This window comes from Dreissena polymorpha, chromosome 11 (assembly GCF_020536995.1).
Source record: "Dreissena polymorpha isolate Duluth1 chromosome 11, UMN_Dpol_1.0, whole genome shotgun sequence".
Lineage (NCBI taxonomy): Eukaryota > Metazoa > Mollusca > Bivalvia > Myida > Dreissenidae > Dreissena > Dreissena polymorpha.
The window spans coordinates 15,708,538-15,723,709 of NC_068365.1; the positions used below are offsets into that span (position 1 = coordinate 15,708,538).

A 15,172-nucleotide genomic window follows, 5' to 3' on the forward strand; every position below is an offset into this window, starting at 1 on the left:
CAGAAAAATTCTTTCTAAATAAACATAGAATATGATTTTGTAATTTCTTTTCTGCTATTTTATTAATGAATCAAGCATTTTAAATAATTATTGTGTATTTATTTCACTAATGATTATGGAAAAAAGGGTTACTTCCACTGAAACCTACACCCACTAGTAAAAAATGTCTTTCTTAAAAAGAAATTCTGCAATATAATTCAATGAAGCAAATATCCTCTATTTATCCTCTATTAATATCCTCTATTTATTCACAATTTACTCTGATAACCTCATCATTCAGCATGAATGTAAATGTCAAGGAATCTGAAAATGTTCTGAAGTCAAAACCAATCAGTCCATTAAACAAGACCAGAAAAAGACTGTGAGAAGTGAGAAGGCTCAGTGGTCTTTTTAAATGGGTAAAATTATACTCTTTGTAGAAAAAGGAGGCCATATTGATGAAATTAATTCCAACACTTATAATACGCAAATATACACCACAGCGTAAAACGTTACATCCATTGGATCATCTTCAGAAGTAGTTTAATAACAATGACAAAATAATTAGGAGCTATATAACAGTTGTACAAAACAAAATCTACTTATTTTAACTGAAAATTTTATTTCAGCAAAATCTTAGGAACCATAATTTTAAAACTATACAATCTAAATAATAAACAACGTTTAATATTGGTAACATAAAATAACTATTGAGCAAAATCTTAACATTTTACCATTTGTAATTAACAAAAAAATACATCCTTTAAAAAAAAATCTAAACTCTGTGATCCTTTGTTCATCAAAAAGAAACTCATTTTCTTTTAATTATATGCTTTAAAATGAAAAATCAAAAGCAGGCTAATAGCTTGAGAGTGGATTGTTTGATGTTATTAAGATGCAAGCTTGCATATAACCTTGCATGGGATTTTATTTGGGGTGTAATTATGGTTAAAAGTCAAGGTCACTTACTTAAAATTGTACTTTGTCACGTAGTCTTTGAAACATAATAAACGTACACAACTCCATTTCAGTGTTCATAGCAATTTATTTCTGTTGATTTAATTATAACACAACGTTGTCAAATGTTTGTAATACTGAAATACAAGCTAAATGCAGGGGCCTTTCGGCCCCATAACAAATTATGTGACTGCAATATACGGCAGTGTGCATGGTATTGTCTCATAAGTTACTTAAGTCAAAATACAGATATAAACAATGAAAAAGTTGATTTAAACATGTGCAAATTCTGACGGGCCGTGTGCAAAGACACGTGTCCAACAATTGCAGAGTAAATATGACGTATGCAATGGACACATAACAAATACATACGGCATTGGCCGATGTTTTGATGCTTATTATGATATGTAAATAAACATTGGGACTCATCAAGTATAATAAGAACATGGAGTGTCCGACACTTATTGACGTTTGATACCCGAGGCAATGAAATGATGGTCTACTCAGGCGTGATTGTCTTTTGAAGATTGTATGCAATTTGGGTTATTGCTTTGATAAAAATTTTGATTATTATATTTATTGTCCCTTACCGCGGGTTTCACAAGAGGAGACTTGTGGTTTGCGCTGTGTGTCCATGAGTCCGTCAGTCTGGGAGTCTGTCACACTTTTCCGGATCCTGCGATAAATTTAAAAGTTCTTACTATTTTTTCATGAAGCTTTTAACATGGATAGATTGCAATATGGACATTATGCACGTCATTTCATTTTGTTCCTTTGTCAAAAATTCTGGTTGCTATGGCAACAAATAAAAAAATAATTATTTCTGACAATGGTGGAGCTGGTAGGGCACATAATATTGCTTTGCAATAATCTTGTTCAATAATGTCCCAAATATTTGTTATGTTACAACTTGTAGTTAGGTTCATTAAGTGATACCAAAGATTTTTCTACTCATGTACAGGATAAACTAAAAAAATAATAAGAATATTCAATATTTTTGCAAAGTATCAAAGGTTGTGTAGACAGTAATTGCCCAGCTGTTTTATGGCAAAATTTGACCTAAAACATCTTATTCTGACCTTGACCTGTGATAGATGGGAGGCATGTGTTACATGCAACATACCGTCTTATGATTGTTTACATTTTTGCCAAATTATTTCAAAATCAATCAATTCAAGGTAAAGTTATGGCTGAAATTGTATAGCTGTTTGAAATCCATATTTAACCTTTGACCTCCAAATGTGAACTCGACTTTAAGGTAGAAAGAATGGTGTCATATGCAATATGTTGTATTATAGTGGACTTTTGTGGCAAGTTTGAAAAAAAATCCTGAAGTATATGGTAACAGGAAACTTCCCACAAAGTACTGACAGTCAGATAGACATGGAGAAAACATGGAGTAAAATCATGATTTTCAAGTAAATTTGCTCATATGCACTCTATCGCATAAGACGTGTCACATTAAATACTTGTCTCCCTTCTTCAAAGTTCAAGGTCAACCTTAAGAGTTCAACGGTCCAAAAACAGCTAGTCTGGACTGCAATTTGTCATTCATTGTGCATTAAAAAGAACTTACCACAAATTACCACATGTGGAGATTGAGTGTGGCATGTATCACCTGTCTCATTACCTCAAAGGTCAAGGTCACACTTAGGGGTCAAAAGTTACAATTTAAGCATTAAACAAGTTGTTTGTTACATAAGCACAATTTTGAGACAAAAGTGGACTGCCATGGGCATCTGTCACACGTTATATAATGCTTATTGTTTCCATACTTACAATAATAATGTGACAGGAAAGTTGTAAAAAGGGGCATCACTTAAATAATTGTTAACATATTACTTTAAAAATAGCACATGCCCGATGTGAATACTATATAGAACAATTCAATACATTGTATTACTTCATAGCATGTGTATTAAACTTTTACCCAGCAAAAACTCAAAAAAGGAATTTAAAGCTCTAAGGTTGATGTAATTTGGTTTCCTATTTTTCAGTCAGTTTTCACTTATGTCTGTCACCATACTTGTGAACATAAGTTATAATATAAGATTTTTGTGAAGAAAAATTATGGTTACTATGATTACAGACACTTATTTAAAACTGTGAGAACAAGAAACCGTCGGAGACGGGTGATGCTCCCCAAAGTTTGTTTATGTCACAATATTGCACTATATATTCAGATACAAGGAAACGTCTTGAGGGCACAGTAGTTGGGGGGCAAGATTTTTTTTAATAGAAAGTTTTTTTTTACTGACAGACATTTTATCTTCGGTGTTGAGCGGGAAGGGAGAGCCAGAGAACCAAGAGGAAGCCTTGCCTGTCAAGTATGGTGAACACCAACCAGGCTTACATTCTTTCTGAGTTGCCAACATAACAAGCATGTTCGTGGAGAACACACAGTTACAAACAAAGTTCATTTCTCTTTTCATCGCGATTTATTTCTGTTGAATATTTTCAAATATAACGCTTGCTACTGTTCGTGAAATACAATTTTACAGCGCGGCGGCCAATAATGCTCACTCAGCCACGCCAAGAAAACGTGACTGCTCTACTCGATTGTCAAACTTAGACTATCTTTTTAGAAAAAATTAAATCTGACAAAACAGGCTGTATACATTTTCTGATCGGCCATGATAAATATGTCGGTTGACCGACTCTTATGTTCCAATTCAATGAAGCGGTCGGCAGATGCTATACAGAAATCATCTTATTTTACCATATGTCAACGAATATTTTTGATGGCTTTTCAAGATAAGTATATTCAGACTGTGTTTCATAACTAATCTTGTTTGACATCTTTAAGTATATACCTATAGGCAGTCACATTTTGATTTGCACCTTGATAACCGTGGTACATTTTAATGTAAACTTAATTACTTTCTCTTATGATTTGATAAATATTTAAATTAAGATTCCATAATTGTATTTAAACCATTATTTTCTCTATAATGAAACATCTATAATATTTAATTCTTTATAATTCTTTATAATAAAACATCATTTGTCATTAGTTGCTGAGAAATAGCCCGGACAAGAATTGCACTATATGTACAGTTAATGGAAAATTTCAAAGGGTCATAACTCTGTAAAAAATCATCCGACCAGATACCGCTGATAAAATGCAAATCTTCCCTTGGTAGTGAAGCTTCCCATAAAGTTTCATTGTATTCCGGTCATTAGTTGCTGAGAAATAGCGTTTTTTCCCAGGAGGGCAAAGGGGCATGGCGCATAACTTTCAAAAAGGGCATTTTAGCGCGCAGTTTAGGCAAAAAAGGGCAAAGAATTTGAATTTGGGAGAAACATTTAATCCCATTAGAGAAAGTTGTTGGTAAAACATAAAAATATAAAGAAGCACACTTACAGGTAATGGATATTTTACTTACTTTAATTATGCCCCCCTTCGAAGAAGAGGGGGTATATTGTTTTGCACATGTCGGTCGGTCCATCGGTTCGGTCGGTCTGTCCGTCCACCAGATGGTTTCCGGATGATAACTCAAGAACGCTTAGGCCTAGGATCATGAAACTTCATAGGTAAATTGATCATGACTGGCAGATGACCCCTATTGATTTTAGGTCACTAGGTCAAAGGTCAAGGTCACAGTGACTCAAAATAGTAAAATGGTTTCCGGATGATAACTCAAGAATGCTTATGCCTAGGATCATGAAACTTCTAAGGAACATTGATCATGACTGGCAGATGACCCCTGTTGATTTTCAGGTCACTAAGTCAAAGGACAAGGTCACAGTGACTCGAAACAGTAAAATGGTTTCCGGATGATAACTCAAGAATGCTTACGCCTAGAATCATGAAACTTCATAGGTACATTGATCATGACTGGCAGATGACCCCTATTGATTTTCAGGTCACTAGGTCAAATGCAAGGTCACAGTGACTCGAAATAGTAAAATGGTTTTCGGATGATAAATCAAGAATGCTTACGCCTAAGATCATGAAACTTGACATTGATCATGACTGGCAGATGACCCCTATTAATTTTCAGGTCACTAGGTCAAAGGTCAAGGTCACAGTGACTCGTTCATTCATTGTATGTATGTGTCCAAAAACTTTAACCTTGGTTAAAGTTTTATAACTTTTGCAATATTGAAGATGGCAACTTCATATTTGGCATACACGTGTATCTGAGCTGCACATTTTGAGTGGTGAAAAGTCAAGGTTCAGGTCACTAGGTCAAAGGTCAAGGTCACAGTGACAAAAACGTATTCACACAATGGCTTTCACTACAACTGACAGCCCATATGGGGGGCATGCATGTTTTACAAACAGCCCTTGTTAATATTAATATATTTACCTTGCAATGTCTGACATTAAGTTCCATGCAGTTTCAATAAACTGTACTGCACGACAAACATAATAAAGCAATATATGCATATGAATCTGATTATACACAGATCCACTAACATATAAATGAAACCATGATTGTCTTATCCCATTTTCTAACGATGATCTTGTCAGATGTTTAAAATTGCGAGTAAACTGATCGCAAACACTCATTTCCGTGACATACATCCACTATGTAAATTGAAAATATGTTGTTGCTATCTAAAACATTTTTATGCATCGTTGATTATCACAGACATTTCATGAATTCCTTCTAAATGTATAACCTCCATCGTAAATTTGATCGTTTGCAACTTTATTTGCCATTTTTTCCGAGTCAAAGTTTAATTCTGTATAGTCCGCCATGTTGTTAAAATGTTAAATGATGTAAGCGACAAGTGCGCATGGCAACATAAAATCGTAAAATACGTCCGCCAAATACGCGATTCGCATTTTGTTTAATTAGTATACGTCTCAGTAATTATTTCAATAATTAATTATCTTAAAGACGATACCGATAAAGAATTAATTTGTTTGTGTTTTTAAATGTTATTATGCGTAAAAATATATGTTTTGATATAACTGATCTATGCACAATCGCCACGAGGATAGAATTGAGTTTTTCATCAAAAGTCTCCGAAGTAACAGTCCACGATTTTACCGTAGAGGAGTACACATTACCGACCAATTAGTGCGCTTGGTATAACAAAGCCTCTAATGTTATCCATTGATATTGACATGGGGTTATTCACGCATGACTAATTTACAACCGCGCGAATCTTCGTTGCCTTGGGGCCAAAATCTGATACTAGTCGGCTTAGAAGTTTGGTCAAGGGGCAATTTAGATGTTATCAATAAGGGCGTAAAACAGCGGGTGCTCATGAATGGGCAGGGCGGCGGCCTTTGGAAAGGGCAGCGTGGTGCTAAATAGCTTTGAAAGGGGCAGCGTGGCGCTACAAAAAAGGGCATGGCGCCGCGCCACTCTTAAACGGCCTGGAAAAAACACTAATAGCCCAGACATGAATTGCACTATATGTACAGTTAATGGAAAATTTCAAAGAGCCATAACTCTGTGAAAAATCATCCGACCAGAATCGGCTGATAATATGCACATCTCCTCTTGGTAGTGAAGCTTCCCATAAAGATTCATTGAATTCCGGTCATTAATTGCTGAGAAATAGCCAGGACAAAAATTGTGCACAGACGGACGGACACACGGACTGACAGACAAAGAGGCAACTACATGCTCCCCCCCCAAATTTTTTGGGGGGGCATAAAAATACGGATCCTGCAATAACTTAGAAAGTGCTTAAGCTAGGTTCAGAAACTTAAATGGCCATACAGGGAAAATGCTTATTATTTTAGTTGTATATCAAACACAAATTTCGGTTGATTTTATAATGGCATCAGAAAAAGTGAAAACTTAAATGAGAGTCAAGCAACCTTTGCTAAAAATATAACCGGTTTAACAAGCATTCAGTAGATTTATCAGTTAAACTGTTGCCTCTCTTAATAATATTATCATCAATATTTTGTTGCTTTTTCAGGAAGGCATAGCCCTTGCTTCCATTTAAAGCCTTCCAAGTGCCATGCTTCGATTCTTTCTTGCAACGTGTGTGATATTGGTGGTGTGTAGCCTGTGCGAGGGCTACACCGAGTACTGTGTGATAGGGGCGGGGCCCGCAGGTCTCCAGATGGGGTACTTCTTCAGTCGCGCTGGACGTGATTACATCATCTTTGAAAAATCAAATGTCTCAGGTAGGTGTCAATAAAGTATTGACATAGGAACTTTCTTAATATGTTATATTCTTGTTGTTTGCATTGTTTTTTGGGAAATCGGTTTATGGTTTAAGTAGGACTTGCTTCACTGACGATGTAGTATCACTCGTTAGACTTGCTGACAATTGTTTGTTCAAATGAAAATTTTCCATTTTTTTTTGTCACAATGTCAAAAAATAATAGAACACTGCACATCAGGGAGTGTAATGGCCTGGACTGGTAATGAAAAAACAGTATTGTAATGAAAACACAGTATTGTTTGTAATGATCAATTGAAATTGATAAAATTATAAAGCGTAAACAACAGTGATTATGGCGGTAGCCTAAATGTAATCCAAAGGACAATTGTTCAAGCCCCAAATAGGAACAAACTTGTTTCTGTTTGTTTTTTTGTTTTTAGCTCATCAATTTTTTGAAAAAAAAAGAGCTATTGTCATCACCTTGGCGTCGGCGTTGGCATCGGTTTCGACGTCCGGTTAAGTTTTCCGTTTAGGTACACTTTTCTCATAAAGTATCAATGCTATTGCATTCAAACTTGGTACACTTACTTACTATCATGAGGGGACTGGGCAGGCAAAGTATGATACTTCTGGCTTGCATTTTGACAGAATTATGTGCCCTTTTTATACGTAGAAAATTGAAAATTTTGGTCAAGTTTAGTGTTAAGGTCCATTTTATTTCTTAAGTATCAAAGCTATTGCTTTCATACTTGCAACACTCACTAACTATTATAAGGGGACTGTGCAGGCAAAGTTATGTAACTATGATAGGCATTTTGACAGAATTATGTGCCCTTTTTATACTTAGAAAATTGAAAATTTGGCTAAGTTTTGTGTTTAGGTCCACTTTTTTCCTAAAGTATCAAAGCCATTGCTTTCATACTCTCAACACTTACTTACTATCGTAAGGGGACTGTGCAGGCAAAGTTATGTAACTCTGACTTGCATTTTGACAGACTTATGTGCCCTTTTTATACTTAGAAAATTAAGTTTTGTGCTTAGGTCCACTTTTTTCCTAAAGTATCAAAGCCATTGCTTTCATACTTGCAACACTTACTAACTATCGTAAGGGGACTGTGCAAGCAAAGTTATGTAACTCTGACTGGTATTTTGATGGAATTATGGGCCCTTTATACTTGAAAATTTGGTTAAGTTTTTTGTTTTGGTCCTTTTTACCTCTAAAGTATCATAGATATTGCTTTCATACTTGGAACACTCACAAACTATCATAAGGGGACAGTAAAGGACAAGTTGCAGAACTCTGGTTGTCATTTTTATGGAATTATGGCCCTTTCTTGACTTAGTAACTTTGAATATATGGTTACATTTTGTGTTTAGATCCACTTTACTTCTAAAGTATCAAGGCTATTGCTTTTAAACTTTAAATACTTTCATGCTATCATGAGGGTACTGTACCTGGCAAGTTGAATTTTACCCTGACCTTTGAATGACCTTGACTCTCAAGGTCAAAATATTAAATTTTGCTAAAATTGCCATAACTTCTTTATTTATGATAAGATTCAATTGATACTTTGACAAAACAACTCTTACCTGACATTCCACAATTGACTCCATCCAAACCATCCCCCAACCCTATCAGGTCATCCTTCAAGGTCAAAAAAATATAATTCAAAGCGGTGTTCTCATGAAGCTGCACATTTTGAGTGGTGGAAGTTCAAGGTCATCCTTCAAGGTCAAGGTCATCCTTCAAGGTCAAAGGTAAAAAAACAAATATTTTTTTTTAAAGCGGCATTATCTGTGATGAAGCTTTACATTTTGAGTGGTGGAAGGTCAAGGTCATTCTTCAAGGTCAAGGTCATCCTTCAAGGTAAAAGGTAAAAAAAATAATTAAAGCGGCGTTATCATGATGCTGCACATTTTGAGTGGTGTAGGTTCAAGGTCAAGTTCATCCTTCAAGGTCAAGGTCATCCTTCAAGGTCAAAGGTCAAACAAAATTTTTTAAAAATCAAAGCGGCGTTATCATAAAGCTGCACATTTTGAGTGGTGGAAGTTCAAGGTCAAGGTCATCCTTAAAGGTCAAAGGTAAAAAAAATAAAATCAAAGCGACGTTTTCATGAAGCTGCACATTTTGAGTGGTTGAAGTTCAAGGTCAAGGTCATTCTTCAAGGTCAAGGTCATCCTTAAAGGTCAAAGGTCAAAAATAAAATAATTTCAAAGCGGTGCTATCATGAAGCTGCACATTTTGAGTGGTGAAAGTTTATGTTCAAGGTCATCCTTCAAGGTCAAGTTCATCCTTCAAGGTCAAAGGTCAAAAAAATAATATTTCAAAGCGGCCTTCCCATAAAGCTGCACATTTTGAGTGGTGGAAGTTCAAGGTCAAGGTCATCCTTCAAGGTCAAAGGTAAAAAAAAAATAAAAAATTTCAAAGGTGCGCAATAGGGGCATTGTGTTTCTGACAAACACATCTCTTGTTTTTTTCAAACATGGTTAAAAAACACAAATATTTATTTTTATTATTTTATTTTTGAAATACAATCCAACCATCACAACCAAGAATCCCCCCCCCCCCCCCAAAAAAAAAATTTGTTTTTGCATTTTTGGAAGATAATGTAATAAATGACCACACCCCCACACTATACATCCCTCTCCACTCCACCCCTCCCTCCTTTGTGATTGAAATTGAGATAGGTCCATACACCTTTAAAAAGAAAAATAGATGAGCGGTCTGCACCCGCAAGGCGGTGCTCTTGTTTTTTTTTGTTATTATGCTGGAGTTTTTTGGAATGTTTTAATTAAACAATTAACAACATTTAATGACTCACTTAGAGTAAATTTATGAACAATTCACTTTTATATATAAGTGCAAATCTATGAGAGAACCTAACTACTGTAAACAAATTTAGTTTCAGCTCACTGAGTTTCTTGTACAAAGTTTTAATATTTAGTGAAAAAATGCACAAACATGATATTTTTGTCATAACAAGGTCAACTTTTACAAATGTCAGATTGGGGTTGTGAACCTGAAACATTTTAAGTTTATCCAAACAATTGTTCTTGTAAGTGAAAATGTGGGGAGAACAAAAGCATTTTTGTTTCTTTTTCTTCAAAAAAGTGGGGACTTTGAGTGGTGAAAACATGTAAAAATGTATTAATAGCAACCTACCAATGCAATTTGCTGTTTATAATTAAAAAAAAAATAGAGTTGCATGTAATTTAGACACTGGATGAATGGGGCCTTATAATGCATATGCTTAAAATGTTTTCCCAGATTAACCTGTGCAGTCAACAGGGATGCAATTTTCTTTCTAGACTAGACTTTTGTGTAGAGAGACTTCTAAGACAAAATATTCCATTAAAGCGGAAAGAGGTGTCCCTGATTAGCCTGTGGAAACTGCACTGGCTAATCTTGGGTGACACTTTATATGCAAATGCATTCAGCTCTTCTTTCCCAAATCAAGGCTCTTATATGCAGCTGCAGCCTGTCTTATAAAATCTTGTACACCAAATCAAAGTTATGTTGTTATGTGTTACAAAATAAATGGGATGTGCTCTGTGAAAAAGGGGTTTAATGCATGTGCACAAGGTGATGTCCCAGATTAGCCTGTGCAGTTCGCATAGGCTAATAAGGGACGACACTCTACGCTGTTATGGAATTTTTTGTTGACAGAAAGTCTCTTCTTAGCAAAAATCCAGTTTAGGCGGAAAGTGTAATGCCTGATTAACCTGTGCTGACTGCATAGACTAATCTGGGAGGACACTTAACGAACATGCATTAAACCCCCTTTTTACAGAGCATGGCTCAATTACCTTTTAGCAATCTACAACAACCTGTATGATAAGTAAATTAAAGTTTTATTATTATTTCAATGTCTCATTTGATCTTTTATTATATTTAGGACTTATTGATCATGAGTGAAATTTATTTTTATATTGAAATATTCTATGCTTTAATAACTTAAAATCTGAACACCCCCCCCCCAAAAAAAAAAAAAAAAAAAAAAAATTATAAATAAAACAACAACACAAAAACAAACACACTTTAACAAAAGTAACTTAATATGCTGAATTTATGGATGCAGAAGATTTGTTGATAATGTACAAAGTTTGCTTGATTTTCCTCATCTGAGAATAACTTCCATATAACTGTCACATCTTCATATGATTTGTTATGCAACACAAAACTTCCGCAAAACATTGTTATGGCAACCATCTGCATACAAATATTATTTTATTATTCTTTACCATCTAATGACATTTGATATGCTTGAACAGTCATGGTTTCCCAGCAGCCAGTGAATTGAATAAGCCAAGCTCATAAAGATATTATTACATTATTTCATAATGTTTCTAATGTCATTTATAACTGCTTGCAAACACCATTGACTCGTGAATTTATTGGTATTAGCTGCAGACAGACATTAGTCTCTTGGATTTTCTAGGGCATCATTAATAGTTTGAAGAATGCACAATGAGGAAGACAAACACAAATATATTTGTAAACATTTTTATTATTCTATCCACAAATGTATGTACACTTGTAATCACATGCAGTCTTTATGTAAATAAGTACTTGAGTGTCTTATGCATTTTAAAATTATGTTTCTTATGTTTTGCATCACATGCATATTGTATAAAATTGTCTGCCTTTTGCATCCTTAAATTATGTGCCTTTTGTGTTGTTAAATGATGTTTCTTTTGCTCATCAAAGTTATGTGCCTTTTACATGTCAAAGTTTATAATGTGCCTTTTAACATATGGTTGATTCAAGAAAGGGCAAGCATAGCACAAAAAGTCTGATTTGGGGAAATAAATTTGGCGTGTTAGTTTCAGTTTGAGGAAAATATTCACACCTTTGAACTATAAACGCATGAATCTGATTAAACACAGATCCACTAAAATATAAATCAAACAATGTTTGTCTTTTTCATTTTCAAATGATAATCTTGTTAGATGTATTTTTCTAGACAAGTAGACTGAACTCCAATTCACCCGTTCTGTGACATTCATACATAAATTTCTTTTTGTTTATTAGCTCACCTGAGCACAACGTGCTCATGGTGAGCTATTGTGATCGCCCCTTGTCCGTCGTGCGTTGTGTGTCGTCAACATTTACCTTGTTAACACTCTAAAGGTCACATTTATTGTCCAATCGTCGTGAAACTTGGTTAGAACATGTGTCTCGATAATTTCTTGGACGAGTTCAAAAATGGTTCCGGTTGGTTGAAAAACATGGCTGCCAGGGGGGTGTGGCAGTTTTCCTGATATGGCTATAGTAAAACCTTGTTAACACTCAAGTCACATTTTTAGTCCAATCTTCATGAAACTTTGTCAGAACATGTGTCCCAATAATATCTTGGGACGAGTTCAAAAATGGTTTCAGTTAAATGAAAAACATGGCCGCCATGGGGCGGGGCAGTTTTTTCTTATATGGCCTTACTGTATGGTGGTAAAACCTTGTTAACACTCTAGAAGTCACATTTGTGGTCCAATGCTCATGAAACTTTGTCAGAATATTTGAACAAATAATATCTGGGCTAAGTTCAAAAATGGTTGAGATCTGTTAAAAACATGGCCGCAAGGGGGCGTGGCATTTTTCCTTAAATGGCTATTTACTACAAAACCTTGTTAACACTCTAGAAGTCACATTTATTATCTTTATGAAACTTGATCAGAACATTTGTTCTAACAATAGCTCGAGTGAGTTTGAAAATGGTTATGGTTCGTTGAAAAACACGGCCGCCAGGGGGGGGGGCAGTTGTCCTTATATGGCTTTAGTGAAAACTTGTTGACACTATACACTATATTAGCCACATTTATTGGCCAATCTTCATGAAACTTGGTCAGAACATTTGTCCCAATGAAATTTTGCCAGAGATCGAAGCTGGGTCATATGAGCTCAAAAACTAGGTCAATGTGACTGTTTTAAGGGGTAAAATAAGCTCGATCCGCAGTCAAATTGTGTCGTGTTCTGAGAAAACTGGGCATTATGCATGTGCGTAAAGTGTCGTTCTTGATTAGCCTGTGAGGCAGGCTAATGTGGGACGACATTTTACGCACATGCATTTTGCCCAGTTTTCTCAGAACATGTCTCAATTTATTACACAAACGTAAGCCGATGAGATCAATTCATTTTCTGTGAGTCTCTCAGGTAACCACATCTGGGTGTTTGGCCTTGTTATTATTCTAGCTGGTCAAGGATGTTTAAAGAATTGCATTTGTGGTAATTATACGTAATAAAAAGTCATGTGCTTCAGTATTTTAGTCGTTATTTATTTAATTATACTTCTTTTACTAATGGATCAACAGTCTATATATATATCTGAGTTGTCAAAAAGCCCTATTTGTAATTTGCTAAATTAACCATTTTAATTATATGTATATGTTGTTTTTATTTTGTTTTAAATGAATTTATTTATCCTAACCCATGCTGAATTTTACTGTTATTTTAATTATAATGTGTGGCCCCTGATCTAAAATCTTAAGAATTATTTTACCTGTTCTAGCTCTTCTTTTGGAGCCTTAGAGTGGAGTGCAGAATTAAGGTCAAATCCCAAAAATTAATAATAATTATAAGAATATTTTATATGTTCTATTGAAAAAAGACACTTTTTTATAATTCTGCAGATAAAGTTTGTCCATTAATTTATCTGAATCTAAGCTGACCTATGAAACGAATGGTGATTATGAATTTTATGTCTATGATGTTGGAATATGAAGAAGGTACCAACTACTGTGAAACCATTTATTTTCGCCAGCACGAAATTTCGCTATTTTTATAAAAATGACGTTTTCGTCAGCACTTAAATTTGCCAATTCCTGACTTTGAAAGAATATATGTATAAATGCTAATCAGGCAATATCCGATTTGTTTGCCCGAAATATATCGCAGTTGCGATGAATCGTAGTAGGGAAAGAGGGAGGACACTCGCGAGTCACTTGCAGGAGGTTGGGCCTGTTTGTCACATATGCTAGTCATGTTAGGTGATCAGTAATTGGCCCTATTTAGTGTATCATTATTAAGATTAGCGGATAAGTGGGACCGAATATTAAACCGTTAACGAGTGTTTGAAACAGTGAAGCAAATTGCCAATTGGTCTTATTTATTTATAATCATCGCCAAACTAATAACAATCTTATCTTTATAGGCGCAAATTAGAGAAGATGCGAAGATTATTGGTTAAATGAGCAAACTATTTGGTCAATTTTCAATAAAGTTTCCAGAGTTTTGCATCGTAAATATTTGAACACTTTAAGTACAATAATTTTCTGAAGTGTAAAATTAACAGTGCATTATGGGACAGCGGTTTCATAGGGCACAGTTCAGATTTAATTGTAACAACCAATGGGCGAATGAGTTTAAATTAGATTGAATGAAATAGGATACAAAACAATGTTTTATTTTGTCATACTCAGTCATTCAAAAATTGTGCTTTCCGGGGATTTCCTGAAAATCGCGCAAAAATATAAGTGAATTTTTGTAAACAAATATCCTACGTTCGGATGGAACTAATCGTCATGATTTCTAATTTCTCTTTACCTGTTACGTTTTCAATTTATGTTTTCTGCATAAATTTGTAATCAATGCCGAGAATGTATATAAGTCAGGTGTTGATCACACATCATCATCTTTTGATTTCGTTCATTGTCTCTGAATTCCGGATGCGCTGCGTGGAGGCTGTATAATTTGCTACAACACTGAAAAGTACAATACACACAATGGGTAATAAAGTTGTTAACAATTAGCGCTAATCATTACTATTCTACCTAAAGGAAGTCAACGCAGTCGATACAGCTGTACTGCACTCGCGTTTCAGAGCAATGTCACCTGTCAGTTAAGTACACTGTGTAGTGTAATCTACTCCCTTATGTGTCAAAACCGGATTAATCTTGATTGCGAAACAGACGGAGTATGTATGCGTGGATAAGGTTGGATTTTAGGGCCTCATCCCTTTGGTAATTCAGTCTGTATAATTTGTTCAAATATGGGACATAATTGTTTGTTAAGATCTTGATTTCGTCAATTTGTCGCCTGACGGAATACACGAAAATTAATGCCTGACGATTAATAATGGTTTCACAGTAATTTTTGAGGTTTATTTAAAGAACAAATGGCCACTTCAGTTTCAACGCTTTATTATAATTATTTGGTCTTAAA

The 15,172-nt window shown here is 34.9% G+C and overlaps 1 protein-coding gene across 4 annotated transcripts in view; it reads left to right on the plus strand.

Moving 5' to 3' along the window:
• The window catches only part of LOC127850191 (FAD-dependent oxidoreductase domain-containing protein 2-like), a 107,000-nt gene that overhangs the window by 34,337 nt on the left and 57,491 nt on the right, over positions 1-15,172 (plus strand). For all 4 annotated transcript variants that reach the window (XM_052383027.1, XM_052383024.1, XM_052383025.1 and 1 more), the window contains one exon: positions 6,826-7,036. In XM_052383027.1, the coding sequence (XP_052238987.1) occupies positions 6,868-7,036 (169 nt within the window). In that variant the 5' untranslated portion in view covers positions 6,826-6,867. The remainder of the gene's footprint in view (positions 1-6,825; positions 7,037-15,172) is intronic.